The 24,246-nt window shown below is 34.6% G+C and overlaps 1 protein-coding gene across 9 annotated transcripts in view; it reads left to right on the top strand.

The window, feature by feature from the left end:
* COP1 (COP1 E3 ubiquitin ligase) overlaps positions 1-24,246 on the top strand; it is a 281,153-nt gene that overhangs the window by 72,500 nt on the left and 184,407 nt on the right. For 8 of the 9 annotated variants that reach the window (XR_011611267.1, XR_011611266.1, XM_011746116.3 and 5 more), the window contains 2 exons: positions 837-913; positions 19,402-19,459. Coding sequence is in view for 7 of the 9 variants with exons in the window: in XM_011746116.3 (XP_011744418.1) it covers positions 837-913; positions 19,402-19,459 (135 nt within the window). In the remaining 2 variants the exon portion in view is untranslated. The remainder of the gene's footprint in view (positions 1-836; positions 914-19,401; positions 19,460-24,246) is intronic. The other variant, XM_071076065.1, reaches the window with a different exon arrangement.

Here is a 24,246-nt window from a genome sequence, read left to right as displayed (position 1 = left end):
CTTTTGCTGATATGTAGAACATGTTAAAGATTAATGGATTTAATATTTAGTGGATGTTCAGTATCCTCTGTGGCATTCTTAAGTTGTTACACATTTATGTCACTTACTTGACTGTATGATTGAGCTGAGCTTGGATTAGCCAGAAATAATTCTATCTGATGATGCATCTTTAGTGGCATTTTAAAATTTGCTGTTTCTTCATTAATCAAAATTACATAAAAAAGGAAGCTAGATTGTCAGTGTGAAAGGCAAAATTTATATAATGGTTGATTAGGCCTATTCCTCTGGATTACTGATCGAAAATTAGAGTTTAAGTCATTATTAAACAAAGCTAATATTTCAATCTTAATGTTTGTGGAAAATATATATAAAGCAGAGACTTGACATATTCTGGGTGTTTTTTGTGCTTTTGTGTTCAAGAGTTGAACCTGATGATCCAGTTATCTTACTGTCATATTTATCTTAGTATTTATCAATAGATAATCACCTGAATTAATGATGTGCTAGTTCACTATTCACGTAGTATAATGTACATGTCATTTAAAATATTTACATCTATCTTTTTCTGCATTTGGTAGCTTCATTAATGATGAACAATATTTAGTAAACAATTTATAGTTCTTTAAGATTGTGTACCATAGAAAAGGCTTGTCTCTTAACTTTTCACATGTCCTTGCTTTTCTATTCTGTGGAGAGGAAGCCTTCAGAAATTTGATGTTGAGACAAATGAGGACTGATGAAAACCCGGGAATAGAGAGGAATATATCATGCCTCTTTTTGATTTATATATCTTCTATTTGAAATGTCTACTATAATTCAAATAATTTTATTTTCAGGAAATGAGTGGCTTATACTCTCCTGTCAGTGAGGATAGCACAGTGCCTCAATTTGAAGCTCCTTCTCCATCACACAGGTACAAGCTTCACACTTGCAATTGATTAGAATTCATGTTACAAAATGTGCATATGGTCTAGTTCTTTAGGAGCATTTTCCATGCAGTGTATGAAACCCCTGAGAAATTACTTTGGTCATGATCTAGAAATGAGATTCATATGGCCCATCTGTTTCCTTAATGCGATGAATTTTATGCCAGGAAGAGTTAGCAAGTAGAAGACTATAATGTTATGAATTCACAGTTGGATTAAAAGTTTGATGACTTTCTTAAAGTAATGATAGCTCTAAATATCTTGTGAATTAAAGTCAGATGACATTAAAAAATCTAAATTTGAGAACATGAAGTGGTAGTATTAGGGAAAAATGTGGTGAGATAAAACCTTCGACTTTTCCCCCTAACTTGTTAAATTTTATTGGGCAGATCACTTTTCCCACATTTAAAATGAGGGCAATAGACAGATCTGTTAGTTTAGATTTCCTTGATATTTTCTTATAACTCCTTGTTATTAATTAATTATTCTCTATGTTATATTAGAATGGCGTTATATTTGTCATGACCATTTCCCAAGATTTTAGAATAATGCCCGGCTTCGTTTAGTAGTAGCTATTTGTAAAATATAGTGAATGTGTGTGTTTCCCTTTTAGCTTCAAAATTCTATCTCATGAAATATGTACTCTCTCAGTCTTGAGTTTTGAATTTTTATGCTTGAAATGTTCAAACTAAGAACAGTTTTACATGAAATCATGTGTTTTTTGGTTTGTTAAATCCACCCTCTGCTTAGGATAATGATGTAATGGAATCTTAACAGACAAATAGTTTTAGGGTAATGTGGACTATCAGGAAGTCCAATTCTACTATGGTAAATTATAATAACCTTCAGAATCTATCACTTTAGGAAAGCTGTTTTGGATCTAGTTTGGTACATTGTGTACAGAAAGAGTGCAGGGTTGTTCTAGTTGAGGAGAATTCAGAGATTTGACATTTTTCCCATTAATTATAGTATGGAGAATCCTTGTGAGTTCTGGTTGATTCTGGTATTATTTTAGCTGTGTAATTCAGTTGATTTTCTTCTATATTTTTCTTTCTTTGAAACATTTGAGAATGACTTGTCTGTGTATATTGTTATCTTTAAGCCTAGAATTCAGTTCTGATATGCACAGGATCTTTGTCAATGGAATATTTATTATGTAAGTACATACAGGGAAGAAAAAGTTGTCACATCACAAAAAGTTCACTAATAATGATTCATTCCCATTGTCTTATTCCTCTCTGTTTAACAGTAGCATTTTTTTTTTTTTTTTGTATATGTTGTTTCCAGATCTTTGTTACTCAGTCTGTCATTGATTGTTGGATTTTATGAACTTGTGACAGTATAGTGAATTTACTTAATTGCTCTATTTATTGAATGCCTCTGATATGCTAGGAGCTATTCTAGGTGTTGGAGCTAGCTGACAAAGTCCCTGTCCTTTTGGAACTTACCTTTTGGGATGTGTGTATGGAGGTTGGGGGAGATACTAAAAGGGCTAATGTATAGCGTAGTAGTATATAACATAATACAGTCATGCACTGCATAATGACGTTTCAGTCAGTGATGGACTGCATATATGATGGTGATCTCATAAGAAAATAATGATCTCATAAGCACATAAAGAGACCTAATATATGACACTTGATATTGGCATTGCAGATCAAGTAGGGGAAATGACTGATATTCAGTAATGGCGCTGGGACATTGGTTTTTTGCATATATATATTCACATATATATACACATACATATATATATACACCATCTTGGTTTGTGTAAGTATACTCTGTGATCACATAATGACAAAATTGCCTAATGACACATTTCTCAGAATGTGTCCCTGTCATTGAGTGATGCATGACTGCACTACCTTAGGAAGAATAATTAGGCATGCTAGGGGTTTGCAAAAGGGTTCTGTTTTAGTTTTCATAGCCAGGCTTCTCCAAGGAGGTGGCATCTAAGTTGACACATTAATCAAGTAAAGACTAATTATGATAGAAAGTTATGGGATGGTGTTAAACAGTATCTGATTTAGATTTTAAAATGTTTACTTGGATTCCTGTGTGGTGGACAGAGAAAATACTACCAGTGTCCCTCTCAACTTCCTGACATTGGAAGCTAGGGAGAAAAGTTAGGAAGCATTGTAGCAGTCAGAAGAGAGGAGGTTGGTTTGCATTAGGATTTTATTGATGGAAGAGGTAAGAGTGGTTGTATTGTAAAATAAAGTAGCAGATCTTGTAAAACATACTAGATTTCATGAAGTTTATGAAAATGTTGTTGGAGAATTGCTAGAATTGCTTGCAAAGCTATCATTAAATTAGATTCTAGCAGAGTTATATGGGTTAACAGTTCAAGAAGCAAAAATAGGCAAACAGTATTTTCTTCAAGAGTGTTTTGATGTTTTCTGTAAACAAGTGATTTGAGTATCACTGAAGGCTTCAGAGAGGCACTTGGGAAAAACGATGTAGCCCTTAAATACTCTGAGTGAAAATGATCCTTAAGATTACGATTTGAAATCAGACATGCTGACATGAATATTATCTTTTATAATACTATTAATATTTGATTTTTCTTTAAGCAGCAGCATGTAGTTGCAATTTTACTGATCATTTTTCTTTCAGAATTGTTAGCTTTATTATTTAAATGCCAGACAATTTTTGTTCTTATTCCTCACTAAAAAGTTTTGATCTCTCTTTAAAACAGGCTTACTTTACAAAGTTCTTTTCTAGATTTGTTAGTTTTCTGTAATGATTATCTTTATTATATGTCAGGTCACTGAATCCTTTACATAGATTCTGGGTTTATGTTTAGATTATGTATTTAAATGAAAAAGAAAAGCAGAAGCCAGATAATGGTATTCCTTCCCTTTCCCAGTCCCCCACAGAACTTTATATTCTACCTACTTTGATTAGCTGTAATTGTCATGTCCTGTTTTACTGCTTCTGCCTTGTTTAGATCCTTAGCATCACCTAATCTAGCAATAGTCTTTTAACCTGTCCTCTTATGTGTTGTTGTCAGAAATATGATGTTTCTTTCCTGCTTAAAATTTTTCAGTAGCTGCCTATCATGTACGTTGATTTAGATCCATCTCTTTGCATGACCCTCCGTAATTACCTAGCCCCAGCCTACTGTTTTCGTGCTTTAAAGTTGTATGTAACTCTCAAAGCAGAATGTTAGGGTATCTTTGCTTATACTGTTCCTTTTGCCTAGAAACTTCTCCTGGATTCAACTGTTAAGTAACTATCCCCAAAGACCCCAAACCTGGGGTGAGGTCTTTCTTTTTATTTTTTATTTTTTTTATTTTTTTGTTTTTATTATTATACTTTAAGTTCTAGGGTACATGTGCATAATGTGCAGGTTTGTTACATATGTATACTTGTGCCATGTTGGTGGGCTGCACCCATCAACTCGTCAGCACCCATCAACTCGTCATTTACATCAGGTATAACTCCCAATGCCATCCCTCCCCCCCGCCCCCCATAATAGGGCCCTGGTGTGTGATGTTCCCCTTCCCGAGTCCAAGTGATCTCATTGTTCAGTTCCCACCTGTGAGTGAGAACATGTGGTGTTTGGTTTTCTGTTCTTCGGATAGTTTGCTGAGAATGACGGTTTCCAGCTGCATCCATGTCCCTACAAAGGACACAAACTCATCCTTTTTTATGGCTGCATAGTATTCCACGGTGTATATGTGCCACATTTTCTTAATCCAGTCTGTCACTGATGGACATTTGGGTGGATTCCAAGTCTTTGCTATTGTGAATAGTGCCTCAATGAACATACGTGTGCATGTTTCTTTATAGCAGCATGATTTATAATCCTTTGGGTATATACCCAGTAATGGGATGGCTGGGTCATATGGTACTTCTAGTTCTAGATCCTTGAGAAATCGCCATACTGTTTTCCATAATGGTTGAACTAGTTTACAATCCCCCCAACAGTATAAAAGTGTTCCTATTTCTCCGCATCCTCTCCAGCACCTGTTGTTTCCTGACTTTTTAATGATTGCCATTCTAACTGGTGTGAGATGGTATCTCATTGTGGCTTTGATATGCATTTGTCTGATGGCCAGTGATGATGAGCATTTTTTCATGTGTCTGTTGGCTGTATGCATGTCGTCTTTTGAGAAATGTCTGTTCATATCCTTTGCCCACTTTTTGATGGGGTTGTTTGTTTTTTTCTTGTAAATTTGTTTGAGTTCTTTGTAGGTAACTATCCCCAAAGACCCCAAACCTAGGGTGAGGTCTTTCTATTCTTTTTTCAGATGCTCTTTCCCTAAAAACTTAAGGGAAGGGAAAAGGAAGCAGGAGATAGAATTAACCACTTGTTTTGTAAAGATTTCTACTTATTTTGATCCTGTTTCTATAGTATGTATTACTTTGGAAAAAATACATGTTTTCCATGCTGTACTGTAATCCTGTGAATATTGGTTTTTTCATATACTTCCACATTTTTATGTATTTACATATAATAGGGACTTAAATATAAGGTTTTGAGTAAATATATACCTAACCTAGAATGTCATTTAATTTTCAATTTGTGAATTTACTGAAGCATGACATTTAGTACACTTAATAAGTAAATAATTCTTTTAATCTTACTATAAAAGCTATCAGTTATGCTTCATTGAGGTGAGGTATTTAAAAAATAAAAATAAAAATCAGTTGAATTTTTTAACCTTGTAAGCTTTCATCCATTTCAAACTTTCCATATAATCAATCAAACCTATGACTGCTATACTTAGAACCTTTTTAGTCTGTTTTAAATTCTAAGGAAGGAAAGTCTTCACAATTCTCAGTATAAACCATAGTTTACATTTTATTGTTGCATAGTTGTGTGTGTCAAATAATGAATAAATCAGAGATTAGTAGGCAAGCATAGTCTCTTTTACTTATTGTGAAGTGGAATTGGTTCTTTTGTATAGGAGGGTGATTATGAGGATATATATCCTATTTGCCCTTCTAGAGTATTATTAATGTTTTAGACATTTTTTAACTTTTTAGCTCAGACTTTATTTAAATAATACGGCAAAACATTTTTGTTAGGTTCTCTTCCTGGCAAATAGGACAGTGCTGATTTTTTTTTAGATTAAAACAGACTAGGCTTGATTTTCTCTGAATTTTTGAGAGCGTAAACTGGGTGGACTCTACATGGATTAACAAATGTGGATGTTAGGCTCTTTAAATATTATTTAGTTTAATATTATGTGTAATTGAATAGAAAGGACTGCTAAATAACTTATTATCAAGCCTATGAAGCCATTAGCTTAGTATAAACCTAGTATTACCCTCTTGTGGTTAGCTGTATATCTGGTGTGATGAGGAACATTGGCATACTATTCATTAGATTTTAAATCCTCGTCAAAGCCATTGCAGTAACTTTGCTTTTAAATTTCTGAATGTATCTTATTGATGTCATTTCTCTCTTAGAAATAATTATCTCATAATTGCTTTATTCTTTGTCTTTAAGCAGTTTTGGAATGGTGAGTTATTAGTCTCTTCTGTGTGTTCAGAACATCAGAGAACTTAGTTTGAAAAATGATGTATTAGTTGAAACTTCTCTATCTCCTTCAGCGGGGTATGCTTTATAAGATCCAGATAGTTGCTGGAGTTAAATTTGCGTAGTAAGTCTTGTTTTTCTAAGATAGTATGTAAATGTAGTACGAAATACAAGTACTAAATAAAATTTTTTGATCTATAGTCTCTTATCTTTAAAATGCTTTTACTGATAAGAAATTGCTGTTGATTGAAAGTTTAATTCATTTTTTTAAAAAATGTCATACAGGCATGCATTAGTTTAAATTCTGAATTGCCTGTTTTCTGTGCTAGAGGAAGGAGGAGATTTATGAATAAAATATGTAGGTAAGACTTTTATATAAGACACTTTTGATTTTATTTACTCTATCAAACATTTTTGAAGCATACCTTTTATTTGTGTTTCTATAATTTTGACAAAGTTCCAGATGAATCAAAGTATAGGGATAATAGGAAAAAGCAAGGAATCATTTTATGGAGGCTAGGAATATTTAACATTAAAAATATATATGTAGGGTGGTGATCTAATACCTTGTGAATTCATATATTTTATAATTTGAATACATTAATGATATTTAAGAAACGATATTGCATAATAGCTTCTGGACTACATTAAGAAATTCCTCTAGTTTACTCTTGTCACTCTGTGCAATTATACTAATCTCTGGTCATTGAAAGAATATATGCTTGGGATGGGTATGGAGGACAGGAATGAGTCTTTAGTAGATGAAAAGTGAGCCGTCTTCCCTATTTTTGCATAGTGAGTCTTTGGCTGGATTATTACCCCTGACATTGTCGTCTGCCACTTCACATGTTAATGCTTAAGTTCTTAGTACCTTTTGGCAACTATTATTGGTTCAACAACTTTATTTTATTTGATTTTTTTTTCTTAATGCAGGAAATGAAATGTTTTTATGATCAAGTTGAACTAATCCTTAAGGGGAAGCTTATGACAATACAGGAAGTTATCTGTACACAGGCTAATACTTTTTCTCAAATCTTCAAGGTTAGGTGATTATAGATGGATTTTTAAGAAATCTCAACTACACTTGCATTGGAGAGTTTTGAACATACATGGTGTTTTGATGTAATTTAATGAAGCTTACCTTTATGTGAGAGTAGTAAAACCATTTGATTGTTTTATTCTTGTGAGTACTAAGAGTTACTTGACTTAATTCTGACCCTAAACCATGCCAAGGAGTTGAACTTGATGCCAAAGTCAGTAAAATAATTGAAGAATCTTAAGGAATCTTGATTGTGAACTAAAACAAAAACAAACACAAAACACAGGAAACAAACTTCCATGGCAATAACGTAGGGGATTCTCTTCGTACACCTGTAATTTCTCATTAAAATTGACAGGTAATAGAAATTCAGTAAGTTCTGAAAACGTTTCTTGAAACTGTAATTTTCTTTAGAATAGTTGAAGAATTTTTCAGTCATTCAGCCAGTATTTGAGGTGTACCAGGCATGTATAAAAAACACTGTGTTAGAACCCAATTATTGAGAGAAAATATTTGTAAATCATATATTGGATTAGGTGCTAATGTGCAAAATATACAAGGAACAAAATATACAAATACTCTATGAAACAACCTATTTTTAAAATGAGTAAACGACTTGAACAGGTATTTCTCAAAAGAAGACATAGAAATGGCCAACAGATATATGAAAAAAATGCTGAACATCTCTAATCATCAGAGAAATGCAAATTAGTGCACATCACCTCACATTTCTTAGATTGGCCGTTATCAGAAAGATGAAACAAATGTTGATGAGGATGTGGAGAAAAGGGAGCTCTTATACACTGTTGGTGGTATTATAATTAGTACAACTACTTTGGAAGACATTATGGAGGTTCCTCAAAAAACTAAAAATAGAACTAATAATAAAAATACGATCCTGCAATCCCGTTACTGGGAATATTCTCAAAGGAAATAAAATCACTATGAAAAAAATCCCATCTTCTTTATCCCATTATTCACAGTAGCCATGCAAACAATGTAAGTATTTATCTAAATGGATGAATGGATTTAAAACATTTGTTGTGTGTGTGTATATATACATACACTCACACACACACACACACACACACACACACGAATACTGTTGCACCTTAAAAAAAACCCAGGAAGTTCTGTCATTTGCAGCAACACAAATGAACCTAGATGACATTATGTTAAGTGAAATAAGACAGGCACAGAAAGACAAATACTGTATGATCTTGCTTACATGTGGAATCTAGAAAAGTTGAACTCACAGAAGTAGAGCATAGTATGGTGGTTAACAGAGATTAGAAGTGGATGGGGAGAGGGGAGAAGTTGGTCAGTGAGTACGAAGTTATAGTTAGGAAGAATCAGTTCTGGTGTTCTGTTGTGCAACAAGGTGGTTATAGTTAATGATAGTGAATTGTGTATTTTAGAATAGCAAAAGAGAGGATTTTAAATGTTCTCACAAATATTTGTGGTGGTGGATATGCTATACTCTGATCATTTCACAGTGTATGCAGGGATCACAATATTTTATACCTCATAAATATTCACAATTATTATGTCAATTAAAGATAAAAATGTAAAAAACACTGTTAGGCACTAGGATATATTTGTGAATATGACAGACCCAAGAACCCTGTTCTCATGGTTACATATTCTTAGGAGGAAAAATAAGATATGTGGGTGAATTGGTTATTCTCTTTAAAATTTGGTGTAAATAGACTTTTTGATTCCAATAATTTATAATCATCAAACTGTTTAACTCAAAAACTGTAGTAATTATGATTAATTGGTAGGCATTTCAGGATTTCTATAAAATATCCTTGGGTTCTTGTTAAGAACTAAAATCAACAGAATGAAGGATAAAAATCTTATGATCATTTCAGTTGATACCTAAAAAGTGATGTTGATGCCAGGCGTGGTGGCTCACACCTGTAATCCCAGCACTTTGGGAGGCCGAGGCGGGTGGATCATGAGGTCAAGAGATCAAGACCATCCTGGCCAGCATGGTGAAACCCTGTCTCTACTAAAAATACAAAAAGCTGGGCGTGGTGGTGCACACCTGTAGTCCTAGCTACTCAGGAGGCTGAGGCAGGAGAAATCACTTGAACCCAGGAGGCAGAGGTTGCAGTGAGCCGAGATTGCGCCACCGCACTCCAGCCCGGTGACAGAGCGAGACTCCGTCTCAAAAAAAAGAAAAGAAAAAAAAAGGGATGTTGATGAAGTTCAACATTCCTTCATGATAAAAACCTTCGATAGATTGTTTATAAAAGGAACACACTTCAACATAATAAAAGCCATATGTGACAGACCTGTAGCTAGTCGTACTAAATGGTGAAAAAGTGAAACCTTTCCTCTTAGATCTGGAACTCAACAAGGATGCCCACTTTCACCATTGTTACTCAACGTAGTACTGAAAGTCCTAGCTAGAGCAGTCAGATAAGAGAAAGAAATAAAGGGCATCCAGATTGGAAAGGAAGAAGTCAAATTATCCCTGTTTGCAGATGATACGATCATTTATTTGGAAAAATCTATAGACTCCACCAAAAAACTATTAGAACGAAATGATACAGATTCAGTAAAGTTGCAGGATACAAAGTCAACGTACAAAAAATCAGTAGCATGTTTATATGCCAGCAGTGAACAATGTGAGAAAGAATAAAAAGATATTCTTATTTATAAAGCCACAAATAAAACTAAGTACTTAGGAATTAACCAAAGAAGTGAAAGGTATCTATAATGAAAACTATAAAGCACTGATGAAAGAAGTTGAAGAAGACACAAATAACTGGAAAGATATGCCATGTTAATGGTTGGAAGAATCAATATTGTTAAAATGTTCATACTATCCAAGCAATCTACAGATTCATTGCAATCACTATCAAAACACCAATGACGTTCTTCACAGAAATAGAAAAAAATATCCTAAAATGTATATGGAATCACAAAAGACCCAGAAGAGCCAAAGCTGTCCTGAGCAAGAAGAACAAAAATAGAGGAATCATATTACCTGATTTTAAATTGTACTGGCGTAAAAACAGACACATGCCAATGGAACAGAATAGAAATAGAGGACCCCGAGACAAATTCACACACCTAGAGCAAACTCGTTTTTAACAAAGGTGCTAAGAACATACATTGGGGAAAAGACACTCTCTTTAATAAATGGTGCTGGGAAAGCTGAATATTTATGTGCAGAAGAATGAAACTTGATTCCTACTCTCATCATATGCAAAGATCAAATCAAAATGGATTAAAGATTTAAAGGCCTCAAACTATGAAACTACAACAAGAAAACATTGCGGAAACTCTGGGCAAAAAATTTTTGAGTAATACCCCACAATCACAGGCAACCAAAGCAAAAATGAACAAACGGGACCATATCAAGTTAAAAAGCTTCTGCACAGCAAAGGAAACAATCAACGAAGTGAAGAGACAGCCCACAGAATGGGAGAAAATATTTGCAAGCTACTTATCTGACAAGAGATTAATAACCAGAATATACAAGGAGCTTAGACAATTCTATAGGAAAAAAAAATGTAATAATCATTTAAAAATGGGTAAAAGATTTGAATAGACACTTCTCAAAAGAAGACAAAAATGGCAAACCAGTGTATATAGAAGTGTTCAACCTCATTGATCATCAGAAATGCAAATCACAACTACAATGTGATATCATCTCACCCCAGTTAAAATGGCTTTTATCCAAAAGTTAGGCAGTAACAAATGCTAGTGAAGATGTGGAGGAAAGGGAACCCTTGTCTGTGCTGGTGGGAATGTAAATTAGTACAACTACTATGGAGAACAGTTTGGAGGTTCCTCAAGAAATTAAAAATAGTAGCGTATTACCTAACAATCCCACTGCTGGGTATATATCCAAAAGAAACCCATATATGAAAGAGTTATCTGCGTTCCCACGTTTGTTGCAGCACTGTTCATAGTAGCCAAGATTTGGAAGTAACCTATGTGCCCATCAACAGATGAATGAATTGAGAAAATGTGGTACACTTACTCAATGGAGTACTATTCAGCTGTAAAAAAGAATGAGATTCTGTTATTTGCAACACCATGGATAGAACTGGAGGTTATTATGTTAAGTGAACTAAGCTAGGCACAGAAAGATAAACAACACATGTTTTCAGTTATTTGTGGGATCTAAAAATCAATTGAACTCAAGAAGATAGAGAATAGAAAGATGGTTACCAGAAGCTGGGAAAGGGTAGTACGGGGCTGGGGAGGTGGGAACGTTTAATGGATAAAAAAAAAAAAAATTAATTAGAATGAATAAGATCTAGTATTCGATAGCATGACAGGGCAACTATAGTCAATAATAATTTAATTGTACATTTAAATACAAAAGTATAATGGGATTGTTTGTAACACAAAGGATAAATGCTTGAGGGGATGGATATCCCCATTCTCCATATTGTGATATTACATGTTGCATGCCTGTTCCAAAATACCTCATGTACTTTGTAAGTATATACACCTGCTGTGTACCCAGAAACATTAAAAATTTAAAAAAACTTAAAAAGATCTAAAATCACTGCTTGACGAAGATGTTAAAAGTTCGTTTAAATTCTGAAGTCTGAGGTGTGAAGAAGCCAAATTGCAGTGTTCATGAGTGTCAACCAAGACTCCTATTTGAAATTCAGATTTTAAAAATCTGATTGATTAGGTTTGAGGTAGATCTCAGATTCAGATGCAGACCTGGGGTTGGGGCGTGACAGAGATGCTACTTTAGAAAATATGGGAAGATTGATTTAGTAATTGATGATAAGCCTGTGTTACTTACATGTGTTTAAATAAATCCTTAAATCTGACATGCTTATTTTCCTTTTTATAAGAGAAAGTTCAAATATTCAACACAAACATTTTATAACTGCGAGTATTTCATGTTTTGTGCAGGATGGGGGTAAAGATTTTTAATTATTTTACTCTATTCTGTAAAGTTACACATTCTTCTGTAATGTCTTTGAAACACCTCAGATAAAGTTTCTGGGCTTGAGAGGGCCAGAAAAGTTGAAATCAAGTCTCTGTAAAGGAAACAAAGTATTGGTATATACCAACCATTCCCTGTTAATTCCATTTGTATGCTGTGATCAAAGCCTCATGTTTATGACTTTTTGTCCTTTCGGGTTAGAGTCATTTAGAATCACATAGGAAACTTTTTACCCCTTTAATTATAATAGATGTACTTTGATTCTAGGAGATCAGACATGGGGGTACGTAGGGAAACCAAAGCAAACCAACTTTGCTTAGGTATAAGGGCAACCATATACAAATGTAAAATTTCACGTGCTGTTATCATTTACCATTTCTGCTGCTCATGCTCTCTCTCCTACCGAAGTCCCGTCATATTTTTCCCATTCACCACATCCCCCAATCTTTGAATTTTTAATTAATTGTTTTTAGAATGCTTCTTCTAATTATTTCTGGAATAATTCTGATGTTATTTCAGATAGTTCTTTTTTTTTTTTTTTTAACAGGTTCTTTTTTTAAAAGAACCCTGGTGGATTGTATCAACTATATCACCTGATAATTTAAAATTTCTACTGTGTGAATTACAAATAAATTGTAATCTACTCCAACTTGTTGGAAAGTGGTAATAGAATACAAACTAGTCAAATACACCACTTTGTGTAATGAACTGAAACTTTCACTGATTTTGTTAGAGGCAGATCAGTCTTGTTGGTCTTATTCCTTTGAGCTTATTTTTGTCTATTTTAGAATTCTACCAACCGAAATAGTTTACTTCCAAAAGTAATAAAGCAGTAGACTCAGACCTGTTCCATCTTTTAGAAATTTTCCTTCCTGCTTGCTTTTTATATCTGCTAGCAGTAAGTTTCTTTCTAAGGAAACTCCTCTTACAAAGAAAACTTTTAAATGAGCTGCTCTTTTGCTTTCTTTTTTCAGTTTCAGAATTTTTATGTATTAAACATTTTAAAAGGCAGTAGAAATATTAGGTTCTATAGTCCCCATATGCATTATGTAACTATGACTCTTTGTAACCATGTACTAATTAAAAGACAAGAGGGTGCTGGGTAAATTTTTTTCTGGAGTTCTGAAACACTGTGATAGCTTCTGTTGTTTGAAGAATAAATTGCCCCTATGTCTTTTCTGTAGAAATCATAGATAAGTATTCTATCCTTAGTACTTTTGTTGTTGTACTAACCTTGCATTCCTTAAGTAAACCTAAATTTGTATGATGTATAAGTTCCCAAAACGTTTTTGGAAATCTTTTGGGTCAGAGTATAGTCATATTCCTTTCCTGCCTTTACCGATTTTAGAAAGATAACAGAGTACATATGCCATGTATCATATAATACTGATGGAAGCATAAGAGGGACTTTCCCATAATCAAGCACATTAGTATTTCAACATTGAAACATGATGTCAGTTGTGTTCAGACCAAGTTTTTTGTTTTTATCTTTAAATAGGTTGCAAACAAGCATTTGATTTTCAGAGTTTTGAATTTTAGGTCTTATATAATCTTTTTGAGCCCAAACTTTTTTTTTAAGGCCAAACTATATTGCGAAAAATCTATTTATTGCTTAAAAAGCCATTGTCATCACCAATATTTATTTATACAAAATTTGTGTCCTTGAAATTCAGATACCATGAGAAGAGTTTAGTATTGTCTGTTTCCTAACAGGCAATGAGAGAAGATTTCATTTTAATTTTCAGTTGGATTTTGCATCAAAATCAGGAAATCTATTTTAGAAGTACTTTCCTAGAGGAGAACTGCATTTATATGTTGCAACTGTCAAAGTAGTATTCCAGCTGTGGAATTGTGTCATTGCACTCCAGCCTGGGTGACACAGTGAGATCGTAAACAAATGACGTTTAAAGACATGAAAATAATGTCTGGTACATAGTAAGAACTCAATAAATGTTAGCTGCTGCTGTTATTGTTGTGGACAGATTAGTCGCATAGATTTTGGGTGATATATTTGACTACTTGTGTCAAATGTTAAAGGGTATATGGAGTAAAACAAGAAAAAACATGAAGAATGATTTTTAGTATCGCTGGAGGTCTCTGCAAAATTGGGGCCACAACAATTTTGGTTGCTCAATAAATGGGATTTACTATTAATTTAAAATTAAATTAAAAATATTAAATTATTTAAAATTTAGTATTTTCAGGTTACTTCTTAGTGTTTTCTTTTGGAGAAACTGGTTCAGTAACTATATGTAGAACACTGGAAAGGAGCAAGTTTTATTTGTAGCTCCATTTGATTTATTTATTTAAATGTAACTCTTTTTTCTCTCTTTTACATTTATAGCAAAAAAATGATAATAGTCTAATTTTATGTGAGTATGTGGCATTTTGGACTCTCTTTGATTCCCTTATTCCTAATTCCATATTTATTGTCTACGTTTATCCTAAAACGATCTCAGTGTGCTTTATTTTTGCTCATTGATTTAAAATTTCTCTTTATAATTTAATTAGCTAATATATCTACTAATAATTTAAATTTAAACCATTCTTTTTCAATATAAAAGCCTAGTCTAAAATCAATATGCCTATTATTTTTCCAAGAGTGAACCATTGTTTTCTCTTGGTTACCTCTTCATTATACTATACCTCATATGTGAAACTGACTTAATAATCTTACCTTCTAGTTAGGAAATATGTCTTTGCTTTTGAAGGAAAATAATCTAGGTGAAAATAGTTATATGACATCTACTTGCATAACTGAATTTCTTTGATACCTCAAATTAACAGCTACATTGTTTTTACTTATTTTAGCAAAGCTTCTCATTGTTACCAGCAAGAAGATTAGGAACTGTTTTATTATCTTTTGATTAAAGTGTATTACTCCTCTATCAGTTTTACTTACTACTCTGAAAATTTTTTTCCTTGACATCTTTTGATGTCTTTATTAAGTGTTTTTTGTTGTTGTTGTTTTGTTTTGTTTTGGAGGTGGAGTCTTGCTCTGTTACCCAGCACCGAGGCTAGAGTGCAATGGTGTGATCTTGGCTCACTGCAACCTTCGCCTCCCAGATTCAAGAGATTCTCCTGCCTCAGCCTCTCTAATAGCTGGGATTACACACACTTGCCATCACGCCCGGTTCATTTTTGTATTTTTGTAGAGTTGGGGTTTCACCATGTTGGCCAGGCTGGTCTTGAACTCCTGACTCAGATGATCCACCTGCCGCGATTTCTTAAGCTAGTGTAACTTTTATAACTTTCTTGACATTTATTTGAAAAATACATGATTCTGTCTTATATTTATGGGTTACTGTTTTTCATTTTTCTCTTTAAAGTATGTCTATGAGGTGGGGGCTTATCCAGGATTTTCCTGTTCTTCAGTTAGAAAACATAAAGTGCCTAGGTAGTTTATATAGCATGGTGGTTCTTGTGGACTCTGGAACTTGACTGCTTGGGTTTGATAATAACATTGCTATTTCCCAGTGTTGTTATCTTGAGCCAAATATATAATCTCTCAGTGCTCGAGTTTTCTCACTTGAGAAATGAGAATGATAATAGTATTATCTACATTAGAGCTGTGAAGTTTATTTAGGTTAGTGCATAGTAAACCCTCAGTAATTGGTACTGTTGATATTGTTATTGCCATCTAGTGACTGCAGATGAATCAAGAGTTAAAGTAGTAGTACAGCACCAGAGTCAAGAGGGACCCAGCCGTGTCAGTGCTTTCTAATATTCTTTTTTTTTTTTTTGAAACGGAGTCTTGCTCTGTTGCCCAGGCTGGAGTGCAGTGGCGTGATCTCTGCTCACTGCAGGCTCCACCTCCTGGGTTCATACCATTCTCCTGCCTCAGCCTCCCGAGTAGCTGGGACTACAGGCACCCGCTACCATGCCCGGCTAATTCTTTGTATTTTTAGTAGAGACGGGGTTTCACCATGTTAGTGAGGGTGGTCTCGATCTCCTGACCTTGTGATCTGCCCACCTCAGCCTCCCAAAGTGCTGAGATTATGGGCGTGAGCCACTGCACCTGGCTATATTCTTTTCTCTGTGTGTGTGTGTGTATGTGTATGAACGTATGAATGTATGATATATATTAAGCAGAATTAATGGGTTTTATTATTCAAATTTTTCTGTTGCAGTCTGTATTATACCTTTTTCTTAGTGAATTAAATTAAGAACTGCTAGAAAATACGTTTCATATTCTGTAATCATTAATAAGATACTATTTTAATTCTTAGTTATATCTGCAATAAACTGATGAGTATTTTTTAACATATATGAAATGTAGAATTATATCACTGTATACACTGAGATATCAGTATTCATTTTTTTGGCTTGCAGTCACAAAATTCTGAATCATAAATCCATAAAAATATATAGCTGGAAATGTTCTGTTCTATAGGCCTCTAAATATGCAGCTACATGATTTTATTAATGTTATATAAACGCTAGGGGATTGAGTTTCATTAGTAGGAAGAACAGAGATTTTTAATGCATTGCATTACCTCACTTTCAGTCCTATTAGTCTCTGGATGGAGTAAACTGAAAATAGCATGCAGTCTTGTCATACCAGTGTGTGACTCTATAGGAAAGGCAAGCAATGGTTACATTTTATCTAAATTCATGAGAAGAACATTTGAATTCTTTATATGGTTAAGTTCTTTAAAGGCTCTTTTATAATTCAGTTTTGCTATAGGAACTGTTAACACAATTAAGGGGTTTTTTTTTTTTAAATGTGCTGTATTTTTTGGCACTCTCTAACTTTATTTTTTCATTGATACATAGTATTTTGTACATGTCTGTGGGGATACTTGTGATATTTTTTACATGCATAGAATGTGTAATGATCAAGTCAGAGTATTTGGGAGTTATCCCATCACCTTGAGCATTTATCATTTCTTCTGGCTATTTTGGTTTTGGTTTTGGGTTTTTTTGTTTTTGTTTTTGTTTTTGTTTTTGTTTTAGACGGGGCCTCTCTCTTGCCCAGGCTGGAATGCAGCGATGCGATCACAGCTCATTGTAGCCTTGACCATTTGAGATTAAGTGATCTTCCCACCTCACCCTCCTGAGTAGCTGGAACCCCAGGCATGCACCACCACACACAGTTAATTACATGTAGAAAACGGGGTCTCACTATGTTTTCCCGGCTGGTCTTGAACTCCTGGGCTCCAGTGACCCTCCCACCTTGGCCTCCCAAAGTCCTAGGATTATAAGCATGAGCCACCGTGCCTGGCCTCTTCTAGCTATTTTGAAATATACAATATATTGTTGCTAACTATAGTCACCTTAGTCTGCTGTCAAACCTTAGAACTTATTTCTTTCATGTAATTTTGTGTTTGTACCCATTAACTATGCCTTTAAAAAAAAAGAAGACTTCTGTGTAGGCAGATTCATATGATTTATTTTTGAAAATGTGAAGTTTTATGTTACTAATCTTGTTAATAAAAGAAACTAAAATTTATTGAATGTTTGCTGTATTTTGGCATCATACTGTGAACTTTACATGCATTATCTTATTTAAATCTCAAACTTCTCTGATATGTCTTCATCATTTAGTAGATGGAGAAGCTAGAACTCAAGTAAGATTAACCTCTTGCCCAGAGTCAGGCTATTCACTTCTATGGGTAAAATCCAAACTGTGTACTTCTAAGAATACGTCCCATGCTTTAACCTTTGAGGTTCTTTCAGTACTAAGTAATTAATCATTTTGTATATTTGCATATAGAACCATTCTAATTAGTAATCTCAATTTCTTAAATTTTGTAGGGTAGAAAGAATATAATTTTTTTGTTGTTGTTGTTGTTTGTTTTTTGAGACAGAGTCTCACCCTGTCACCCAGGCTGGAGTGCAGTGGTGTGATCTCAGCTCACTGCAATCTCCATCTCCCAAGTTCAAGTGATTCTACTGCCTCAGCCTCCCAAGTAGCTGGGATTACAGGAGCGTGCCACCACACCCAGCTAATTTTTTTATTTTTAATAGAGATAGGGTTTCACCATGTTGGTCAGGCTGGTCTTGAACACCTGACCCCAGGTGATCCGCCCACCTTGGCCACCCACAGTGCTGAGATAACAGGCATGAGTGACCGTGCCTGGACTAAGCATGTTTATAGTAGAAATAGAGAAAAAGAATTTACAAAAAGTAAATCGTAATGTATACAGTTGGTGTATATGTCATGTGATTTTCAGTTGTTGATAGTTTTTTATGTAGGGCTTATTTAAAGATGGGAGGGAGATAGGAATGATGAAATGGTAAGATAGAAATGCCAAGATAGAGGAAGTAAAAGATAGTCTACGCTTCTGGATTTTTTTTAGGGTTAGATAGAATGTATAGAGGATATAATCACATAAAAAGAACCAGTGGAGAAAGCATATTATGTTTGACCAGAGCAGAAGCTAGTATATTGGCTTTGGGTTACAAAGGCAAGATTATTGTTATTTTACCATTTATTTTATTCTTTTGATAGTTCTGTTTTTCACATGAGGTTTGATTATAATATTTTGAAGCTGGGAGGGACTCGAGATAATATATAAATAGCTAGCCTTCATCACCTCGTTTTTATAGATGAGGAATCTTGAGTGATTGATTATAAGGTAACTGTCCAAGAACACATAGCTTTTTAATGGCATAACAGGGTCTGTTAACCATAGACTTTGATTGCATGCTTGTGCTCTTTTCCCAATAGTGTAAATTTTCTTTTCCGTAGAGTTCCCCAAACCTGATTAACCTATCTGAAAATGAAATATAAACAAGTAAATTTATATAGACACCTGCCTTGTGATTATCCCCTGTTGATATTATTTCTTGGTTTATGTGTTTGAGGTGGTGAATTGAAGTGGTAAATTGCTTAAACATTTGCTGATATGTCGTGGGTTGTCTATTTGATCTTTAATGATTGGCAGTAAATGTTTTCTTTGCTTAGAAATTAGAAATACTGGGCTTATGTATGATATACTTTAGATTTAGTTTTTCAGTTGTTAAAATTATGTAAATACTGAAATCACATTTTTCTCTCTTCATTTTGCAGTAGTATTATTGATTCCACAGAATACAGCCAACCTCCAGGTTTCAGTGGCAGTTCTCAGGTAAACAATATCTTTGTTTTAATGATACCACAAGTATAATTGTCTGAGTTATAAAGTCATAGATTAGTTTACTAAAGTGTCCTGTCGCAAAGACAACCATTTTGAATGCAGTGGTGTTGATTAGCACTTGAATAGCTCTTATGCATAATGGCAGAATCAAATATTAATATTTGCTTTTTCAATGATAATAACTTAAATTTATTTTCTTCACCAAATTGTGATGGAACAAATCTAAAGGGTTTTGCTTTGTTTTTGTTTTTTTGAGACACTCTGTCACGCAGGTTGGAATGCTGTAGCCTTGACCTCCTAGGCTCAAGCAATCCTCCTACCTCAGCCTCTCAAGTAACTGGGTCTATGGGAGTGCACCACCATGCCCAGCTAATTTTTGTACTTATTGTAGAGATGGGATTTCACCATGTTGTCCAGACTGGTCTCAAACTCCTGGACTCAAGCGATCTGTCTGCCTCACCCTCCCAGAGTGGTAGGATTGCAGGTGTAAGCCGCTATCCCTGGCATTTTTTTAAAACTTAATTTCAGAACCTGAGAGGAAGGAAATACTTTAGGAAAAAAAAAATGCATAATAAGGACATAGTTTATCTTAGAGATATGAAAATTATAAATCTGTCATTGAATTATGCTTCACTATGTTGAAACTTACACCTTTTCCATGGAATAAAGACTATAGTCTTGAGTAAAATAGGTATCAGCTTTACCTCTTTTAATTAGTTGTATGATTATTTTGAACTTTACTCTCTTCATCTTTGACTTGGAGATACTGATATCTGTCAAGCTTATTTTTGAGGCCTAATATGCTTTTTTTAACTTTTTATTTTTATATTTTATTTTATATTTTTGAGACAGAGTCTCGCTCTGAATCCGGGCTGGAGTGCAGTGGCACCATCTCGGCTCACTGCAACCTCCACCTCCCGGGTTCAGGTGATTTTCCTGCCTCAGCCTCCCGAGTAGCTGGGACTACAGGCATGTGCCACCACACCCAGCTGATTTTTTGTAGTTTTAGTAGAGACGGGGTTTCACCATGTTGGCCAGGATGGTCTCCATCTCTTGACCTTGTGATCCTCCCTTCTTGACTTCTCCAAGTGCTGGGATTATAGGCGTGAGCCATTGCGCCCAGGCATTTTTAATTTTTATTTTTGAGATGGAGTCCTGCTCTGTCACCCAGACTGGAGTGCAGTGGTATGATCTTGGCTCACTGCAACCTCTGCCTTCCGGGTTCAAGCAATTCTCCAGCTTCAGCCTCCCGAGTGGCTGGGACTACAGGCGTACACCACTGCGTCCGGCTAATTTTTGTATTTTTAGTAGAGACGGGGGTTTCACCATGTTGGCCAGGTGGGTCTCAAACTCCTGATCTCAGGTGATCTGCCCACCTCGGCCTCCCAGAGTGCTGGGATTACAGTAATGAGCCCTGCTCCCGGCTGTGTTTTTAAACTTTTTATATTGAAATAAGTTTTGACTTAGAGAAAAATTACAAAAATACTACAAAGAATTCCTTTATAGTTTGTATCCAGATTGTCTAAACACTTAACATTTTATCACCTTTGTTTTATCATTCTCATTCAGCCTTTCTTTTACATATATATACATATAATTTCTTTTCTGGATTGTTTGAGTAAGGTACACACATATGTTTCTTTACCCTTAAATACTTCAGCATGTATTTCCTTAGGAACAAGGATATTGTCTTATGTAATCACAATATAACTTTAAAATTGAGGCAGTTAATATCGATACAATATTATTTCTAAATTCTAGATTTTCAGATTTTAAGAATTACCCTAATATTGCCTGGGCAACATGGTGAGACCCTGCCTCTACAAAAAATAAAAAAAATTAGTTGGGCATGGTGGCATGTGCTTGTGGTTTCAGCTACTCAGGAGGCTAAGGTGGGAGGATACCTTGAACCCAGGAGGCCGTGGTTACAGTGAGCTGAGATCATGCCAGTATACTCCAGCCTGGGTGACAGAGTCAGACCCTGTCTCCCCGCCACCCCATCCCACCCCCCCAAAAAAAAGAATTACCCTAATATCCTTTATAGTAAAACAAAAAACAGTGAGGTATTTTTAATGAACATTTATTTGTATATTCACTTTATTTTAAAAAATATTATACCTATTTTTATCTAAGTGAACAGTAAATCCTTTTGGATTATATCACTTCTGTTTTACTTGTCTCCAAACTTGGACGACTACCTTGTTACTTTTATGATTAGTTTATGTGACTACTCTGTACATCATCCCGTATTATGTTCATGTACAATACATATATTTGGCCTATTCTTTTTTATAGTGAGTTTGCAGATTAGTTTGTGTCTGTTTCTGAACAGCCATGAGAATACCAGATTCAATTATTTTTATACGACATAATGGAATACATTAGGATAAAATTTAAAGCCTTAAATTGAAATATACTCTAGGAACTTGAGAGAGAATAGCAGTCCCTGTATCTGGAAACTGGCTTAGCATTTATAACTAGCCATTTATGTTCTCCTTCTGAACATAATTTCATAGAACATCAACATCAGACAAGGCTACTCTCTCTGACTGCTGAAGCAAAACAAAAAGCAAGATCACTCCATAAAGTTGTCTAGCCACATTTAAAAAACAAAGTCACTGTGCAAACTATAGGAAAATAAAAACAAACCTACCCTGACCAATGTGAGTGATTTCTGCTTCTTTACCAGTTAAAACTGTAGCTTCCCTGTAGGCTTCTGTGCTCCTAAATAAGATTTGTCATTACATAAGTTACTGAATTATAGAATCATTCCCATTTGACAGTATCTAATCCACAGTGAAGCCCCACTTTCTTGAACCCTCCCACAAATTATTTAACAAGTGCCTTACTGAGCCATCTCTCACTTATTCATATTTATTGCAACTAGCAATAAATAAAACTTGTTTAACTACAGGTGTTTTTTTAATTGGTTTTTGGCTGGAGGACATTGACCAAACTCTATATAGGGGAACAAGAAGAGGTTTCCACAGTTACCTTTTATATTAACATTGTTTTGGAAATTCTAGCAAATCCTATGAGCTAGAAAACAGTAGAAATTGAATACAGCCTTCAGAATGTGAGAAAATGTTTGCAGATTACCCATCTGACGAGGAATTAATAACCAGAATATATAATGGAATCAAACAATTTGACTGCAAAAAATAATCCAATTTAAAAATTGACAAAAACTCTAAATAGACATTTTCAAAAGAAGATATACAAGTGGTCAATAGGTATATGAAAAAATACTTATCATTAACCATCAGGAAAGTGGAAGTCAAAACCACAATGAGATATCGTCTCACCACAGTTAGAATGACATTATCAAAAAGATAGAAGTAACAAATGTTAGAAAGGACATGGAGAAAGAGTGAATGCCCCTATACTGTTGAGAATGTGAAGTAGTACAGCCGTTATGAAAAAGAGTATGGAGGTTCCTCAGAAAACTAAAAATAGAACTGTCATATGTTCCAGCAACCCCACTGCTGGGTATATATCCAAAAGAAAGGAAATCGGTATATTGAAGTGATATCTGCACTCCCATGTTTATTGCAGCACTATTCACAATAGTCAATATTTGGAATCGACCTTTAGGTGTCCATCAACAGATGAAAGGATAAAAAAATGTGGTGTATATACACATTGGAATATTATTCAGCCATAAAAAAGAATGAAATCTTGTCATTTGCAGCAACATGGATGGAACTGAAGATCATTAAATTAAGTGAAATGAGCCAGGAACCAAAAGACAATCAAACATATTGTCAGTCTTAAATGGGAGCAAAAAAAGTGGATCTCATGGAGGCAGAGCGTGGAATGGAGAGAGTAGGCAGAGAAGGGAAAGGTATGGGGGTGGGGATGGAGAGAAGTTGCTTAGTGGGTACAAAAATATAGTAAGTTTGGGTGAATGAGTTCTAGTATTTGATAATACAGTAGGGAAGTTATAGTTAATACTTTATTGTATATTTCAGAATAGCTAGAAGAGAAGAATTGCAGTGTTTCCAACACAAGAAATGATAAATGTTTGAGAATATAGAAATCCCAGTTACCCTAATTGATTATTACATTGTATTTGTCTATCGAAATAATACATGTACCCCCCACAGATATGCACAACCATGATATAGCAACTTTTCTAAAAAGAAATTGAATCTGGAGGAAAAAGAAAAACAATCAGAATCTTTTTTTTGAAATATTTTGGAGTAGCACTTACTTTTATGTGGTGAAGGAGACTTTTGGTTTGAGATAGTACTCCGAGACAGTGTGTTAATATCGTCTCATCCCCTCCCGCAAGAAATGCTATTGCTATATTGCTCTCCTCACACCCAAAACTTAGAAGAATTTATAGATGATTAAAAGAGAAAATACGGAGTAAGAGCTGCCTAATCTGTGAGTCACTATATGCATGGTAAATGCATGCTTAAGGATTAAATGACAAGTCTCCTAGGAGAATTCTTAGCATCTGTTAGAGGACTGGGTAGTTTTTGAGGAGGAAACCATACTAGTGTTGAGATGGAGCTGACATGATACATTGCACTGAAGGCCTTACCCTTCATTTCTAGCTGTGCTCCAAATAATAGCTAGACCTAAAATAAATTGACACAAGAACAATTGAAATAGTGGATAGTCGAGTATAAGCCTGGCAAATCCAAACTAAAGAATACTGTAAAACTAAAAAAAACTCCAAAAGTATGAATAAAATAGGACAGTGTTTCCATGTAAATAAAAGGTATATTTTCCAAAAGTAGTAAAACTTTGTATCACGAAGGATTGGAATT

The sequence above is a fragment of the Macaca nemestrina genome, chromosome 1 (assembly GCF_043159975.1).
Source record: "Macaca nemestrina isolate mMacNem1 chromosome 1, mMacNem.hap1, whole genome shotgun sequence".
NCBI classification, from domain to species: domain Eukaryota; kingdom Metazoa; phylum Chordata; class Mammalia; order Primates; family Cercopithecidae; genus Macaca; species Macaca nemestrina.
The sequence above is the reverse complement of the archived record's forward strand: the minus strand, read 5'-3'. Positions and strand labels throughout refer to the sequence as shown.